Source organism: Typha latifolia, chromosome 4, assembly GCF_019914945.1.
Source record: "Typha latifolia isolate L0001 chromosome 4, TyphaL0001v2, whole genome shotgun sequence".
Taxonomy (NCBI): domain Eukaryota; kingdom Viridiplantae; phylum Streptophyta; class Magnoliopsida; order Poales; family Typhaceae; genus Typha; species Typha latifolia.
In genome coordinates this window covers 14,573,669-14,588,388 of record NC_133089.1, presented here as the reverse complement: position 1 = coordinate 14,588,388, position 14,720 = coordinate 14,573,669, and the positions used below count along the sequence as shown (strand labels likewise).

The 14,720-nt window shown below is 36.3% G+C and overlaps 2 protein-coding genes across 3 annotated transcripts; both read left to right on the top strand.

The window, feature by feature from the left end:
* The first annotated feature begins 616 nt into the window (after positions 1-616).
* LOC140785856 (protein NAR1) lies at positions 617-6,109 on the top strand. 2 transcript variants are annotated; one of them, XM_073133926.1, is made up of 11 exons: positions 617-995; positions 1,176-1,258; positions 1,778-1,931; positions 2,384-2,570; positions 3,092-3,218; positions 3,997-4,174; positions 4,280-4,329; positions 4,640-4,811; positions 4,926-5,052; positions 5,175-5,266; positions 5,624-6,109. In XM_073133926.1, exons 1-11 carry the CDS (start codon positions 879-881, stop codon positions 5,774-5,776), a joined length of 1,440 nt encoding a protein of 479 aa, XP_072990027.1. In that variant the 5' UTR covers positions 617-878; the 3' UTR covers positions 5,777-6,109. The 2 variants fall into 2 exon arrangements, with proteins under 2 accessions (XP_072990027.1, XP_072990025.1); XM_073133924.1 differs by having other exon boundaries at positions 4,640-5,052.
* A 554-nt stretch (positions 6,110-6,663) lies between these two features.
* On the top strand, positions 6,664-14,325 carry LOC140785855 (T-complex protein 1 subunit theta-like). Its single transcript, XM_073133923.1, has 13 exons — positions 6,664-7,014; positions 8,016-8,278; positions 8,367-8,513; positions 8,607-8,768; positions 9,609-9,686; positions 9,860-9,993; positions 10,083-10,155; positions 10,236-10,313; positions 10,402-10,524; positions 10,665-10,759; positions 11,711-11,920; positions 13,718-13,775; positions 13,909-14,325. Exons 1-13 carry the CDS (start codon positions 6,879-6,881, stop codon positions 13,972-13,974), a joined length of 1,623 nt encoding a protein of 540 aa, XP_072990024.1. The 5' UTR covers positions 6,664-6,878; the 3' UTR covers positions 13,975-14,325.
* Positions 14,326-14,720: the final 395 nt, after the last annotated feature.

Sequence of the window (14,720 nt, the reverse complement as noted above, 5' to 3'; positions counted from 1 at the left end):
CTTCTTTTTTTTTTTACTTTTTATTATATAAATATTTTTTATAAAGAGATTTAGATTAGATGAACTCTCACGATGCAAATCTAAGTTCAGTGAACTCTGATATATAATTTTTTTATTTCTCTCTTAGTTTTTTTTATTTCATTCGCTCTCTATTTTATTTTATTCTTCTTTACTGCACTATAATTTTTCTTTCTCTTATTTATTTTTCTTCCACTAGCTCTCTCTAATCTATTTTTATTTTCAGTTTGGTAATTTTTTTTCTTATTTTTTATAATATTTTTACTATATTTTAAACTAATATTTAAATTTTATATAATTAAAAAAAATTATCCGACCCAAGCGATTAAAATACCGATGTGGATCCGGATTTTTTAATACCTTGAATATTACAACCCCCAACAATATCATTATACGTGTAAAATGTATAATTACAGCATAATTATAAAAAAGAAATGAAAAACAAAGGATCACCAACAACTCAACCAAAATATCCATGAGTAGGATATAAATATAATAAATAAATAAATAAAAAGATCCAGCTTTCGGTTCACGTGCAAACGCACGTGCCCCCTGATTTGTTGCGAATATAATACAATGGAGCGAGAGGCGAAGCCGCAATTTGGGTCCGTTAAACCGAGTACCGATACCCTGACCTCTTCACTCTTCAGGGAAGACCGCAAGCAACCAACCGCCTTTCTCTTCCACCTCTGCCTCTCTCTCTCTCCCCCTCTCTTGGCGTCTCCCTTCCTCCCTAAATCCCGGAAAGTCTGACCCTAATCCCTTATTTGTCGACCGCCATAGTTTGCGGGGAAACTAGATATCAGGCTATCTCGATCCCTTTGGGATTTTGGAAGAGGCTGTTCGTGTGTGGTGGCGAAATGTCGGAGAAATTCTCACCGGCGCTACGCCTCGCCGATCTCAATGACTTCATTGCACCGTCGCAGGACTGCATCGTCTCGCTCAACGCCACCAAATCCAAGCACGTGAAAGCTGAGGTATAGACCATACCTAGCTTTGACTTTTGGGAATCGGACTTAAACCTTTGAGAAATTGTGCTTCTTTGAAGTGTTTTGGAACAAAGATTTTATCTTGTTTTCTGTTTTAATCATCTAGTGATAGTCCGAGGTGAAACTTTTTCCCTTCTAGTTTCTCTTACCTCCTCATGTTATTTGCAGAGCAAAGCAAAAGAAAAACCCACTAGCCAACAATCACAAGCGGAATCGGTGAAGATTTCGCTGAAGGACTGCCTGGCATGCAGGTAGAAATCTTTCTTATCCATCTTATGTTTTCCGATTCATGCTACGAAGTACGTGTCGGGTGATTGCAACTTATATGGTAGTGAGTGTCCATGGATTGCTTAAGAGTCTTATGTATGAAGAATGATCCTGGGATTCACTAGATTTTCCCTGTTGTTGGGATTCATTAGACACCACAATTTCTATGGGTGCAATTTTCTTTACAGGTGCTTCCAATAAGTTAGTAGTTTGATGCACATGTTATCTCCAGTGAGATATCTTGCAGTACACATTGCTTTTATAAACTGGAAAGACAATTAGCAAACAGTTACACAATTAGTTATGGAAACAAGAACAGGCAATTATCATATCCTCTGTAAATCACAAAGGTAGGTTGTTTACAAGCTTTGTGGGCGTTTTTCATAGGTTATACCTCACTTAGTTAAAGCAATGCTCAATTAATACATGCATTTGGGTGAGTGTGCACATATATTTTCTATACTGACCAGATTAAAATAAATAAAACATTTATGATTTTGCAGTGGTTGCATAACTTCCGCAGAAACAGTTATGCTCGAGAAACAAGGTTTGGATGAGTTTCTCTCTCATGTCAATTCGGAGAAGGCTGTTATTATTTCTGTGTCCCCCCAGTCAAGAGCATCATTAGCTGCTCATTATGGTCTTTCTCCATCTCAGGTAGATGTTCTTATATATTACTTATAATATTCTATTTATGGTTAATGTTTTTATGCTGTTTGGTATCATATCTATCTGAATTCATCTTGATTTAAGATTAAGAATATAGAATTTTTTGTCACAAAGTACTCTTTCGCAGGGATTTAATTATGTGGTGGTCTATATAAAAATTTGGTGAAATTAGCAGCAAAAGTTGGATCTCATTATTCATTAAACATAATGCTGGTTAGGAATTTAGGATACAAAGGATAACCTCCTTGTCCATCTCTTAGAAATCATGACAAGAATTTATTTTATTGCATTATGCAAATAACTCTTATTTGTTCATTTTGAACTGGTCTTGTGCAGGCATGTGCTTCTTGTCATATGTAAATATTAATGACAGATACATGTCAAAACTCTTCTTATTTGGTTGTGTAAAATCCATGATTTGATGCCCCATCTTTTCCCAGGTTTTCAGGAAGCTTACTACTTTCTTCAAGTCTTTGGGAGTGAAGGCTGTCTATGACACAAGTTGTAGTAGAGATCTCTCCCTCATTGAATCATGTAATGAATTTATTTCCCGGTACAAGCTACATCAGCTTCCTGGAAGCAAAGAATGTGGATCAAGCCTACCCATGCTTTCATCTGCATGTCCTGGTAAATAGATCTTCCTTGTACTGCTTTTGTAATCAAGAAATCTGCAATTTGACACATGGTCAATTGGTCATTGATACTTCTTTAATATAACATTCAACTTATCAGTAGTTGGGTAATGAATGGCTGTACACGAGTCAACCTTTTCGGACCTGTAACTATGTTTGCCTTGTTAATCTTATATCAGCCCAATAGAGTAATAAGGTTTATAGCTTCATTTTCTGATCTGGACTGCCACTTACTGGCCTGTAGAATCCCAATTTGAAGTGGAAAGACTGCAAAAGGATGCAATCTTAACACTTCATGTAGTTGGCTGCTAACACCCTTAATATTGTTTATTTTCTTCTTTTGTTCGTTTTTTTGTATATTTCCACTCCACGCTCAGTTAAGTGGAATACATAGATACATACTAAGCAAGCATATAACCTTTTGTTTATAGGTATTTTTTGCTTCTCAACTTTGCAACTGAAAATGCTAAACCCATGTCCTTATTAACTTATGATAAGAATATTTATTTCACCCAGGTTGGATATGCTATGCTGAAAAGACACTTGGATCATATATCTTACCCTATATTTCCTCTGTGAAGAGTCCCCAACAAGCTATTGGATCTGCCGTCAAGCACCACATAATTCAAAAACTGGGTCTCATGTAAGTATGATTCTTTTTCTGCAGATATACTTGATGATAACATCTATATTTGCATCTCATCTTGAGAACCTTTTTATCTCATTGAAGATGTAAGTATTTTGTTTTGCCTTACGATGACTTGAAAGATTCTAGAAATAAAAAAGTGTTATGTTTGATAAAGATAAGGCATTAACATAGAAAAGAAATGTTATTTGTGAAGTATTCCAATATCTACTTGATATCAGATACATAATTGTGAATGATTACTACACTCCTTTACATTATCAGATTGTGAACTTGCTTGGTCTCATTAAGTTCTGATTTTTTTTCTCTTTTGTGAAGCAGTATAACTCATCTTCCTATTTGACGCTTTGATTGAAGTGGGATATTAGATGACATGGTTTGAAGTTTCGCTTTCGGTTGGTTCCATTTTTTTACTCATAGAAAAAGATGAATATTTTAAGTCAAAATACAACGGTTTTAATCTATTGTGGTTCAAAATAAATGTTAAAACTAGAAATCTTTATAGTTTCGGCCTTAACCAATGGCTTTAGTTTTCATTAAGTTTTGGCTGTTATTGTTTCGCCTTGGGTGAAACTTCAAACCTTGATTAGATCTCCCTTTCCTCTCCTGTGGGGAACTTTCTTGAAACAATCAATTAAACCTCTAGTTTGGTATTTAGCCACAAATATGCTAGAACTTATATATAGATTTTTATATGATGGGTTAACAGATTTGGTGCTTTTCTTGTTTTGCTTAATAGTATGTCAAATTGACACCATGTTTGCTTATATTTTAGGGCAGACAATGTTTATCATGTCACGATAATGCCTTGTTATGATAAAAAGCTAGAAGCTGTCAGGGATGATTTTGTTTTCTCTTTGGATCCCGGAGAAATTGGCGATGACAATTTAAGCATGAGGATTGCAGAGGTAGACTCAGTGCTGACGTCTGGTGAAGTGTTGGATTTGATACAGGTGAATCATGATTTTTCATCACTCTATTCTAGATTGATCTTTTATTATGAAAATAGGAATCTTAAATAACATTTCTAATGGAACTATTCTTCTTCACTGCTGCAGGCAAAGTCTATTGATTTCAAGGCCTTGGAAGAAGCTCCACTTGATAGACTGTAAGGCTCTTGTGTGTTTTGCATGTACTTTTATCTTTTCCCATTAATACATGTATGCTTGATGTTTATATTATCGAGAAATTGGTTTTTTGAGTTTGTGATGAATCTGCTTCCCTGAGATCTCCTTTTGTAGTTATTATAGGATTAGTGTCTCTTTTTTCCCCTTTTGTGGAGATGATTTGCATGACTCCATCTGGTTGCATTTTATATATGTGAAGTCATTTTACCATGCTGCATAGGGGAATTGAGATGTAATATTTACATCACTTATGTTGGTTTAGGAAAATTAACCGATGTCTTTCTAACCTAGGTTAACTAATGTTGATGAAGAAGGGCATCTTTATGGGGTTTCCGGCGGCTCTGGAGGTTATGCGGAAACTGTTTTCCGTCATGCTGCAAAAACACTATTTGGTAGAGATATTGAAGGTCCAGTTGACTTCAAAATTATACGGAATTCAGATTTTCGTGAAGTGACACTTGAGGTGTGCATATCTTCATCTTCTGTCTTGTTGAAGGCATTTTGCCCTTTCGCTAATTACTCAAAAATAATGATTAAAGTAATATCATTTAACTACAGCAATTCGTCCTATATGCAGGTGGAAGGCAAGCAAGTATTGAAGTTTGCACTTTGTTATGGATTCAGGAATCTGCAAAATGTTGTTAGGAAAATTAAGATAGGGAAATGTGACTATCACTTTCTTGAAGTTATGGCATGCCCTTCAGGTACCTTCACTTGAAAGAGTTGAAGTTGAGACTTTCTTTTACACCTTAATATCTTATAGCGGAACTGTAGAAGTTATGTAACATGTATAAATCTTCAATTCTTCATAATATCTCATATTTAGGTTGCCTGAATGGTGGAGGTCAGATAAAACCAAAGATGGGTCAGTCTGCCAAAGATGTTATCCAGTCACTGGAGAATGTATATATGCAAGATGTAAGTCTTCGGCTGGGAAACCAGGCGTGTTTACTGCTCTTGGAAAACTCATTTCCTTGACCTTGTTGCTTTATTTTGCACCATGTTTCTCATAATTTCTTTGATATGCCATTACTTCTTCTGGCTTCCTTTTTTTGTATTTCTGATCATATTATGGTTCCGTGTCATACATAGACAATATAATATTGACATGAGGGTGTGAGACTGTGAGAAACACATAGTACCCTCTCTTTGGCAATAAATCCAAAATCACTTTTGCGGACTTTGAATTTCTGAATTGTTTTCCTGTGGTCAGCTTGGAGAAAGAGTTGCTTCTCCTGGATATTTTATGGTTAATATCTTTCTCTTTGTTAACAGGTATTAATTGCCAACCCTTTTGATAATCCTCTTGTGAAAGGATTGTATGATGAGTGGCTTGGACAACCTGGTTCAGAGAAGGCAATAAGGTATCTACACACGGAATACCACCCGGTGGTGAAGAGTATTGCTTCACAGCTGCACAACTGGTGAGGCAAGCTTCTTGTTCCCATAGCATCGATAGCATCCGTGGCTTCAGTTGGCTGTAGTCTGCAGTGAATTGGTTTGTCAAAACTTGTCCTTGACTAGAAGGATATGCTTATTGTTCAGTCTTGCTAACTTCATTTTATGGATGGTATCTTTGCAATAGGGAAGAATAAATTTTGTTTAGTCAGATGTTGTAATGTACTTCACTCGGTGCTGCTGGATAAATGTAACTATATTTGTCTGTGCTTTTGTAGAGTTAATATAAGCCATTCTTTATCTCTGTAAAGGGTAACTTTTGGCCGTATTATAACAGAGGGTGGATCCTCTTGAGTTCCTTTATTTTGCTTTTGATGATTGTCCAACAAAGTTTTACATGGATCTTTATGAACATTAATCATCTCAAAGAGATTATCTAGCCTAATGGTTGGCTGATTGGCCAATCTATATAGTCAATCAGAACTCGATACCAAGGATTATTGGATTGTATCCGAGAGCTGTTTTTGTGGGCATATTTCAGCTTCACTTGTGTTGCTTTCCTTCTACGATCCTTGTACCCTCGTTGGCATTGAGGAATACTTTTGCTTGTTATTTTAACTGCCTTTGTCTATCATGGTCTCCAAGGCGAGAGATTCTAAGCATGTTATGGTTGAAACGAAACGAGTATTTTTGGTCGATTATTCTTCGAATGAGGAATGCTTCCAAATGATCGTGCAGAGTATAAGGTCTTTATTAACTCTGTTGATGAATGGTTAGTATATATCTAGATTATAACTGCATAAAGAGTATATCACTTTTACTTTCTTATTTATTTATTTATCGCACTATCTTTATGTAGGAACCATCACCAGTAAGTTGTGAATTAATAGGCCAGACTTGGGCTTCATAATGGACTAATTTTGGGCTGACGAATGTGCCCATATTGGCCAGTTTGAAAGTTTTAGGGCTTTCTCAAGTCCGTTGTATTTCGCCGCTTCTCCCGTGGTGGTGGTGGTGGTAGTAGTAGTAGTAGTAGTAGTAGTATTACTCCGACGATCGCAGCAGGACTCGCTTGCTCCCCATCTCTTGGATCGGGAAGGAAGCGAGGAGTGCAGCGAAGATTGTGTTTCCAATGCAGCCGTACGGGATCCAGTCGATGCTCAAGGAAGGGCACAAACACCTATCGGGGCTCGACGAGGCCGTTCTCAAGAACATCGAAGCATGCAAGGAGCTCTCGGTCATCACCCGCACCTCCCTTGGCCCCAACGGTCAGCCATCTTTCCCTTCCGTCTTTATAAGGATCTTGATGCCACCTTGGTTGTAGGGCCTTTAGTGCTTTTACCTTTTAGTATGTAATTTCTTGATTGTATATGAATTGGATCGTGACTAGATTTCTGAGTGATTGTGGGAATTGCCGCTGTTGGAGGTTAGGGGTGCTATCAGATCATGCAGTGTCTGTTGTTATTTTATCCGTCGAGGAAAAGGGCTAGCGAAAGTGGAAAGGAATTTGAAACTTGCGACATTTACTACAATGAGATGCCGCATGGTAATCATACGTCTAATACTGAGGATAAAAATGGTGAAAAATGGGACTGCTACTCTATTTGGTAAGATATACAAGAGAGACGTGACCTAATATCGTGATCCTTGCATTCTGAAAAGAAAAAGACAGCTTTAGACAAGTGGTTTTGATAATGGAATTATGTGATTGTCATGTATTGTATGCCATATCATCATCAATCTTTTTTCCCCTGCAAAATAACGGGGCTAGATCGTGAGTAGAGACCAGCAATGGATTCTATAAAGAGCAGTTGGTGGTAGAGTGAACCATCTTCTCGGTTGCATTTAAGGTTCAAACAAGCCAAGAGTGCAACCATCTGGACAGTGCTCTAGATGATATTTTAGTTTAGATGAGGTAGAGAGATGACAGGCTTTGGATTCAGAGTTTATATTCATCCCTAGAATTGATTAGGCAAGGAACAAAATGGAGCTTAATTCCAGACTTGATGTTGTCTCCTTATTCGAATAAATTATCTTGGTGCAATCCTGGCAATGGTGGCTGTTTGCTGATTTTTTGTACATTTTCACTGCATTTAGGTGAATGCATAGCAGACAGATTCCACGACGCTTGCAATTCTCTGTTATACATCCCATTTCATCCTTTAAATGGGAAATGCAACACTTTTATGGCCTTTTATGGTCATTTTCTGCATATTTTTGGGTTCTTATTGGATTTACATTCATCTACAGTCCTTTTTAAATTATTTAGGTATGAATAAGATGGTCATCAATCATTTGGATAAGCTTTTTGTAACAAATGATGCTGCAACTATTGTGAATGAGCTTGAGGTCCAGCACCCTGCTGCCAAGATTTTGGTGCTAGCAGGCAAGGCTCAACAGGAGGAGATAGGGGATGGGGCTAATCTCACAATATCTTTTGCTGGAGAACTACTCGAAAAGGCAGAAGAGCTTATAAGGATGGGGCTCCACCCAAGTGAAATAATTAGTGGTTATACAAAGGCCATCAATAAGGTTCTTCATTCTATTACTGGCTGGCTTGACATTACTGAATTAAATATTTTGTGGGTCTGATGCTGCATATGTCGTTTTGAATAAACAGACAGTTGAAAATCTAGAGGAGTTGGTAGAGGAAGGATCTAAAACCATGGATGTGAGGAACAAAGAAGAAGTTGTTTCCCGGATGAAATCTGCTGTTGCTAGCAAGCAGTATGGCCAAGAAGATATTTTGTGCCCTCTTATTGCTGATGTGAGTTACTTTGATCCTAAACCGAATTTATCATTTCAATGATATAATTGTTGTTTCACTTGATTGTGTGCATGATCCATTGCTGCATCTCAGGCATGTATTCAAGTCTGTCCAAAAAATCCAGCAAATTTTAATGTGGACAATGTTCGAGTTGCAAAGCTACTTGGAGGTGGTTTGGACAATTCTACAGTAGTCCGTGGTATGGTCTTGAAAAATGATGCTATTGGAAGTATAAAAAGGACGGAGAAGGCAAAGGTATTTTCATTTTTTTTATCAATATGTAGTTCTGTACATTGCTGAATATTGCACAAAAGGCACAACTGCATGTTTTCTCTTCTTGGTACTGTTCTAAGGAAAGCAGAAAGCCCTTTTGAAAACAACCTTCTGTTCACATGAGACATAGGTTCCGCATATGTGCTCAGACATGTCAGAGAGAATGTTGATATAGGTAAACTGAGCAACACATTTGGCCTAGGTTGTGACATGGTTATTGGCCCCGACATTGAAAGTTCGAAATTAATTAAGGAGTAAATGGTTTTCTACCAGTTTTGAGCCCTGCAGATTTATATTTTTTTTTCTCTCCATCTGTTCAATCTTCTTAGTGAGGCCCATTACTTTTCGCTTTTCTTTCTAGAGCAATTGCATTATGGGCATTTGATTATCTGGACTGACAATTTTCAAGACCTTCAATTTGTCTATATAACCGAATTTTAAGGATTCTTCTCGTAGTTCTGGTTAAAATTCATGACTTTGTCATAAGAACAACTGGTGCAAAGGTTCATGCTTTGCTAGTATCAGTTCACCCTTCTAAGCATAAATGTTTGTTAAGCTGAGCATTGCCAGTTCAAAGTTACACATGTATGTGATAACTGATAAGGCTGAAGAGATAATCTATTTTGTCAAGTCTGATGTTATGATTGTTTGTTTTGACTACTTATGTTGATGAAAACCTTTCCTGAAATTTATTTTGATTGCAGAGTTGTGCTAAAATCCTTTAGGGGATATATTGATAGTGATCTATATGTTCTATGTTAACATATTATTTTTTGTAGTTTCAAATGTTTGATTTCATATTCTGATGATACACTTTTCTAGATTGCTGTATTTGTTGGAGGTATCGATACATCTGCAACAGAAACAAAGGGAACTGTTCTAATCCAAAGTGCCGAGCAGGTATTTATGCCAACCAGTTCTATGATATAAATTTAACTTGTAAGAAAAATAATAGATATGTTATGATTTATAAGGACACAGGAAGTCAGGAATATAAAACAATAAGATCTGATGAGCAATGGGTGGTCTGATGCCAATTCATGAGAAACTTTTTTGTCATATGCTTTTTGCAGCTAGAGAATTATGCAAAGACTGAGGAAGCTAAAGTTGAGGAGCTTATTAAAGCTGTTGCTGACTCAGGTGCCAAGGTTGTTGTTAGCGGAGCTGCAGTAGGTGACATGGCTTTGCATTTTTGTGAGCGTTACAAGTAAGTGAAGCTACATTATTCGGCATATTTTCCTGAATTGCATTTATGTATGATTAATGAAACTTTTCTTGGATGTGTTTGTACTGTAGACTCATGGTTCTGAAAATCAGTTCGAAGTTTGAATTAAGAAGGTTCTGTCGTACAACTGGTGCTGTAGCTCTTGTAAGCTTTTTTACTGAAAGTTCCTTTTGGTACATCAGTACATGTTGCTTCTATCTCATCCAAATGCAAATATGAAACAGCTGAAACTTACCCAACCAAATCCCGATGAGCTGGGATATGCTGACTCTATTTCAGTGGAAGAAATAGGTGGCATTCGGGTACGTTATCTTACATGCTTCGTGTAAATGTATATTCCCAGAGAACTTGCTTTTTTAATCACATCTTATCTTTCCTTATGTTTGATAGGTCATTGTTGTGAAAAATGAAGAAGGTGGAAACTCGGTTTCTACAGTGGTCTTACGAGGTAGTACTGACAGTATATTAGATGACCTTGAGAGGGCTGTTGACGATGGTGTTAATACATACAAGGTCTGGTTTTTTTGTAATGTTTAATGGCTTGTTATGATAAGTATTGAATTGTTTGTGTTGGTAAAATTTCTAGCTATTGCAAGTTTGTCTTTGTTGTTTTAGTCTCTTTCTTTCTGTGACATTGTTATTGCCCCTGGCAGGCAATGAGCAGGGACAGTCGGATAATTCCTGGGGCTGCTGCGACAGAGATTGAATTAGCTAGAAAGTTGAGAGAGTTCTCTTTGAAGGAAACAGGGTATTCACTTTTCTGATTCTGATCTAATTATATGTTCTGAAATATTTGATGAAGAATATAAGCATTAATAAGTCTTCTTTGCTAGTGTTATGTATTAGGGAATCCTTTCTGTCTTATTATGCAAATCAATTTCCTTCCTGAACTTCTTTGTCAAGTGCTCTAAGTCTTCTGCAATTTTATCTTATTTATGATATCATCATTGAGCTGAGTATCGTCTTTTAGTATAATTGCCTGTTCTGTAATTCTTTGGCTATCTTGGCTAGTCTTAATTTGTTATACTTATGTTCCAGTTGCTTCAGTAGGTAATAACTTTTTAGGTGGGTAAATATGTTAGTTTATACTTGTCATTTATGCCAAGTGGATTCTATTTGAACCTTTCATCTCCTTTGCTACTTTTGTTGTCCTCCAACTAGTTTATTTCATTCTGCATCTTCCATTGCTCGTCATAACCTGAAGGTTGATGAATTGTTTTTAAGTTTTAGTAGCTAGTCATTCTTTTCAAATGTTGTTTGTGTAATCTTTCTGCGATATAATTTTGTATGTAGTTCTCAATTTGCTAGATGAGAAATCTAGGCTAGTTATGTTGCAATTAATCATTTTAACCCTATGAGTGCTCTTCACAGACCTCAAGAGGATATTTCCTTGATTAACCTTATGAACCTCATATGACATCATGCTTCCCATCTCCATCTAAACACATATGTATATGTAATACAGCGGCAGATGGGTTTGTGTGGCTGGGCTTTGTGAGTTTCTCCCACTGGTCATTGGATGATGCATATATGCTGTCTGCAGATGGCTCTCATAATTTTCATGCCCACCTTTTTTGTGATGTTAACAATTAATGCAATGAAATGGTTCTGAGGCTCAATATCACAAAGCTAGTCCTATAACTATATATGCAATTTAAAAAAAAAATATTATCATATGTCTAAGTGCTCACTTTTCCAGATTGGATCAGCATGCAATTGCAAAATTTGCTGAAAGCTTTGAAATGGTGCCTAAGACATTATCTGAAAATGCTGGCCTAAATGCCATGGAGATAATATCTTCATTGTATGCTGAACATGCTGCTGGAAATACCAAAGTTGGTATTGACTTGGAGGATGGTGTCTGCAAGGATATCTCATCCATGAACATTTGGGACCTCTACCTCACCAAGTGAGCCTTTCTCTACTTTTTAAGATCTTGTAATATATACTATTCTCTTGGATTGCCGTTGACAATAGCTTTACTATATTGTTTTCATTCTTAATATGTTATAATTATGTCGTGTACTAGAGATCTACACTATTGAATATCTTATAGTTTAGGATAGCATTTCTCAAGTTGTGCAAGCAGTATTCAATGTTGATGCAGAATGGTTGCTTCCTATCCTTTTGAGTTTTAACAGATTTAGTAGATGGTTTTAGTGGTAGCACAGATATTTTCATCTGTAAATTTATTATTGGGGGATAAGAGTAATGAACTTGTCAATCCCATTTTCTGTAAATTCAAATTCTCATTTTCTTACTGTTGAACCTAGTGGCCTAATACAAGGATGGTTATGCTGACCGACACCTACTGTACAGATGAAGAATTGATACTCAAAATAGGTTGTTCCACTAGCACAGCCCTGTGTTAGGCAGAGCCGACCCGTCCAATCGACAAGGGTGTGTGCCATACCGACACGGCTTTGTGTCGCACGTGTTGCCTAAAACTTGTTAACTCATTAAGGGTTAGTCAAAGAGATCTTGAGCCTCTGGCAGCCACTTTACTAAGAAAAAAATGTTGAAATGAGAGAAAGGGAGAGGAGAAAGAGAGGAGATTAAGGAGAAACTTAGGATTTCTTCTTCAAATCCCATCAAAAGATAAATTTTTCTTTCATTCCTATTTTTTTTTTTTGTTTTACTTAAACTTTACAAACTAATTTGGGTTTGCTAGATTTATTATTTGTAAGGGTAGTTCTAGCATATTTGTTTTAGATCTATGATAGATATTCTTTATATTGTAGGAGTCAACGAAAAAAAATTGATTTCCCCCAAATTAAAAAATATATATGTCAAATTTATATGTCAAATAATTCAAATTGAGTCAAAATTGATATAGAAACATGTTAGATCGACTCCAAATGATTTGATTTAAATCCGAATATTACAATTTTTAGCTAATAAACGTATCCAATTATATTATGTACTAAATCATATTTCTATTTGACTATTGTTATACCTTTAATGGCATAGGTCATTTACAACACTATCTGAGAATAAAAAGCTTTAATATATATGTATATATTCAAACTAAAAAACATGTATTAAAAGGTTTTTTTGTGGGATGGCAATCCTTGGCCCAATGTTTGGAATGATAAGATCTAACGCCTTGCTCTTTTTATGGAAATTGTCTGCAATGTGTTTGGGGATTTCTTTCTTCTCCATAAAGTTTTCTTGGGTGAGGCTTAGCATTATGCGAGTAATATCTGTCATGTCACAATCATCAGCTAGTAATTACTAATGTCTTCTGAATTATTATGCTACAGTAAGATGGAAAATTTAATTGTGGCTTTACTTGTCAGCAATACATGTTGCTTCTTCTGCAAATGAAGATATACATAAATATTGGCTCTCTAATTTTCAGCATATGTGGCAAAGTGCACTTCTTGGAGGTGTGAAGATGGAAACTTTACTGTCATAACAGTATTTTCTTCTAAGTTTTTTAAAATCTGCAGTTCTAGTATCGTCATTGATCTTGTAGAGACTGAAAGAACTTGTCACAAATATTGTAGGATGTTTGAACCTTGTAACAACCATGAGTCCTTTAAGTGCTTCCTGTGTCAGTAAACATAGTAGTAGTTTTAGAATTTTGACTCTGCAACATTCATGTCAAATAGGCAAGACTCTTTCTGCATCTATTTGTAACCCAAAAGACTGCTGATGCATGATATGATGAAGAATGGGCTAATTTAACAGTTCTCTCAAGCAGGTCCTTTGCACTAAAATATGCTGCTGATGCTGCTTGTACTGTTCTTCGGGTCGATCAGGTAATGACATTTCTATCCTTTGTTTTTTTTATAGCCTGAAATATGACGTTTTCTGCCTTCAGGATCCTGCAGGGGGTTTTATGTGTGCACTTCTTAGTTGATATTCTGGTTGTAATATTTGCATCATTTGCAGATCATAATGGCAAAGCCAGCAGGTGGCCCAAGAAGATATCAACCAGCTGGCATAGATGAGGATTAGTCTGTGTATATGAGCGTGAAGGTGCTTTCAGATTCAACAATAGCCAAAATTGACGCTAAAATGTGGTGGCTAGGTTGTTTCCATATCTAGGTGTAAGGCATACAAAACTTTGAATCTTGTAGTGGCTTGAGCAAGAGCATTTTATGAGTTGCGCAATATGTATGACATTAGCTTCTGATCTTTAGATCGTCCTGATGTAGGATCTTTTTATTCTTTCATTTTTTTTTCCTGAATGTATGATTTGCAGTTTGCCTTTCGATATGATGGCAAAAGTCTAACTTTATGTATCAGAAAATTTGTCCTTGAACAGAAGATCAAGTGTAAGTGGTGATAGCATTTTGTTTCTTGCCAGTTAATCAGATTATAATTTTTGTCTTGCATTTATGTCAAGATGGGCCCTTCATAACAAGTTCTGGAGGATTCCTGTCGTACATACATACATGGAGAAATCTATGATTATGGATATATCCTAACCAGTATCCATAGTCATCATGTGTATGTTTGCGTGTGAATGCGCTTCCCATTTTTTCTTTATCCTAAAGAGCAACAAAATTTTGCATAATTCTTTTGGCTGAAACCTTCATACAATCGTAGATTGCTGTACCGAAGATAAAGGTGTTTGTGAGAGGAGTATGCAGTTACAACATCAATAATGAGGAAGCTGCCTGCTCAAAATTTCAAACTTAAGGCTGAATAAGACAATGAACAAGATGAAAGCAATAGGACAAAAAAAAAACTCTTACTGG

Excerpts from the sequence above, each read along its gene's own strand:
- LOC140785855 (XM_073133923.1), top strand. The coding sequence starts at position 6,879 with ATGCAGCCGTACGGGATCCAGTCGATGCTCAAGGAAGGGCACAAACAC. Across the intron at positions 9,994-10,082 it reads CATTTTTGTGAGCGTTACAA|ACTCATGGTTCTGAAAATCA; the intron begins GTAAGTGAAGCT and ends TTTGTACTGTAG. Across the intron at positions 10,314-10,401 it reads AAGAAATAGGTGGCATTCGG|GTCATTGTTGTGAAAAATGA; the intron begins GTACGTTATCTT and ends TATGTTTGATAG.
- LOC140785856 (XM_073133924.1), top strand. The coding sequence starts at position 879 with ATGTCGGAGAAATTCTCACCGGCGCTACGCCTCGCCGATCTCAATGAC. Across the intron at positions 1,932-2,383 it reads ATGGTCTTTCTCCATCTCAG|GTTTTCAGGAAGCTTACTAC; the intron begins GTAGATGTTCTT and ends ATCTTTTCCCAG. Across the intron at positions 5,267-5,623 it reads AGAATGTATATATGCAAGAT|GTATTAATTGCCAACCCTTT; the intron begins GTAAGTCTTCGG and ends CTTTGTTAACAG.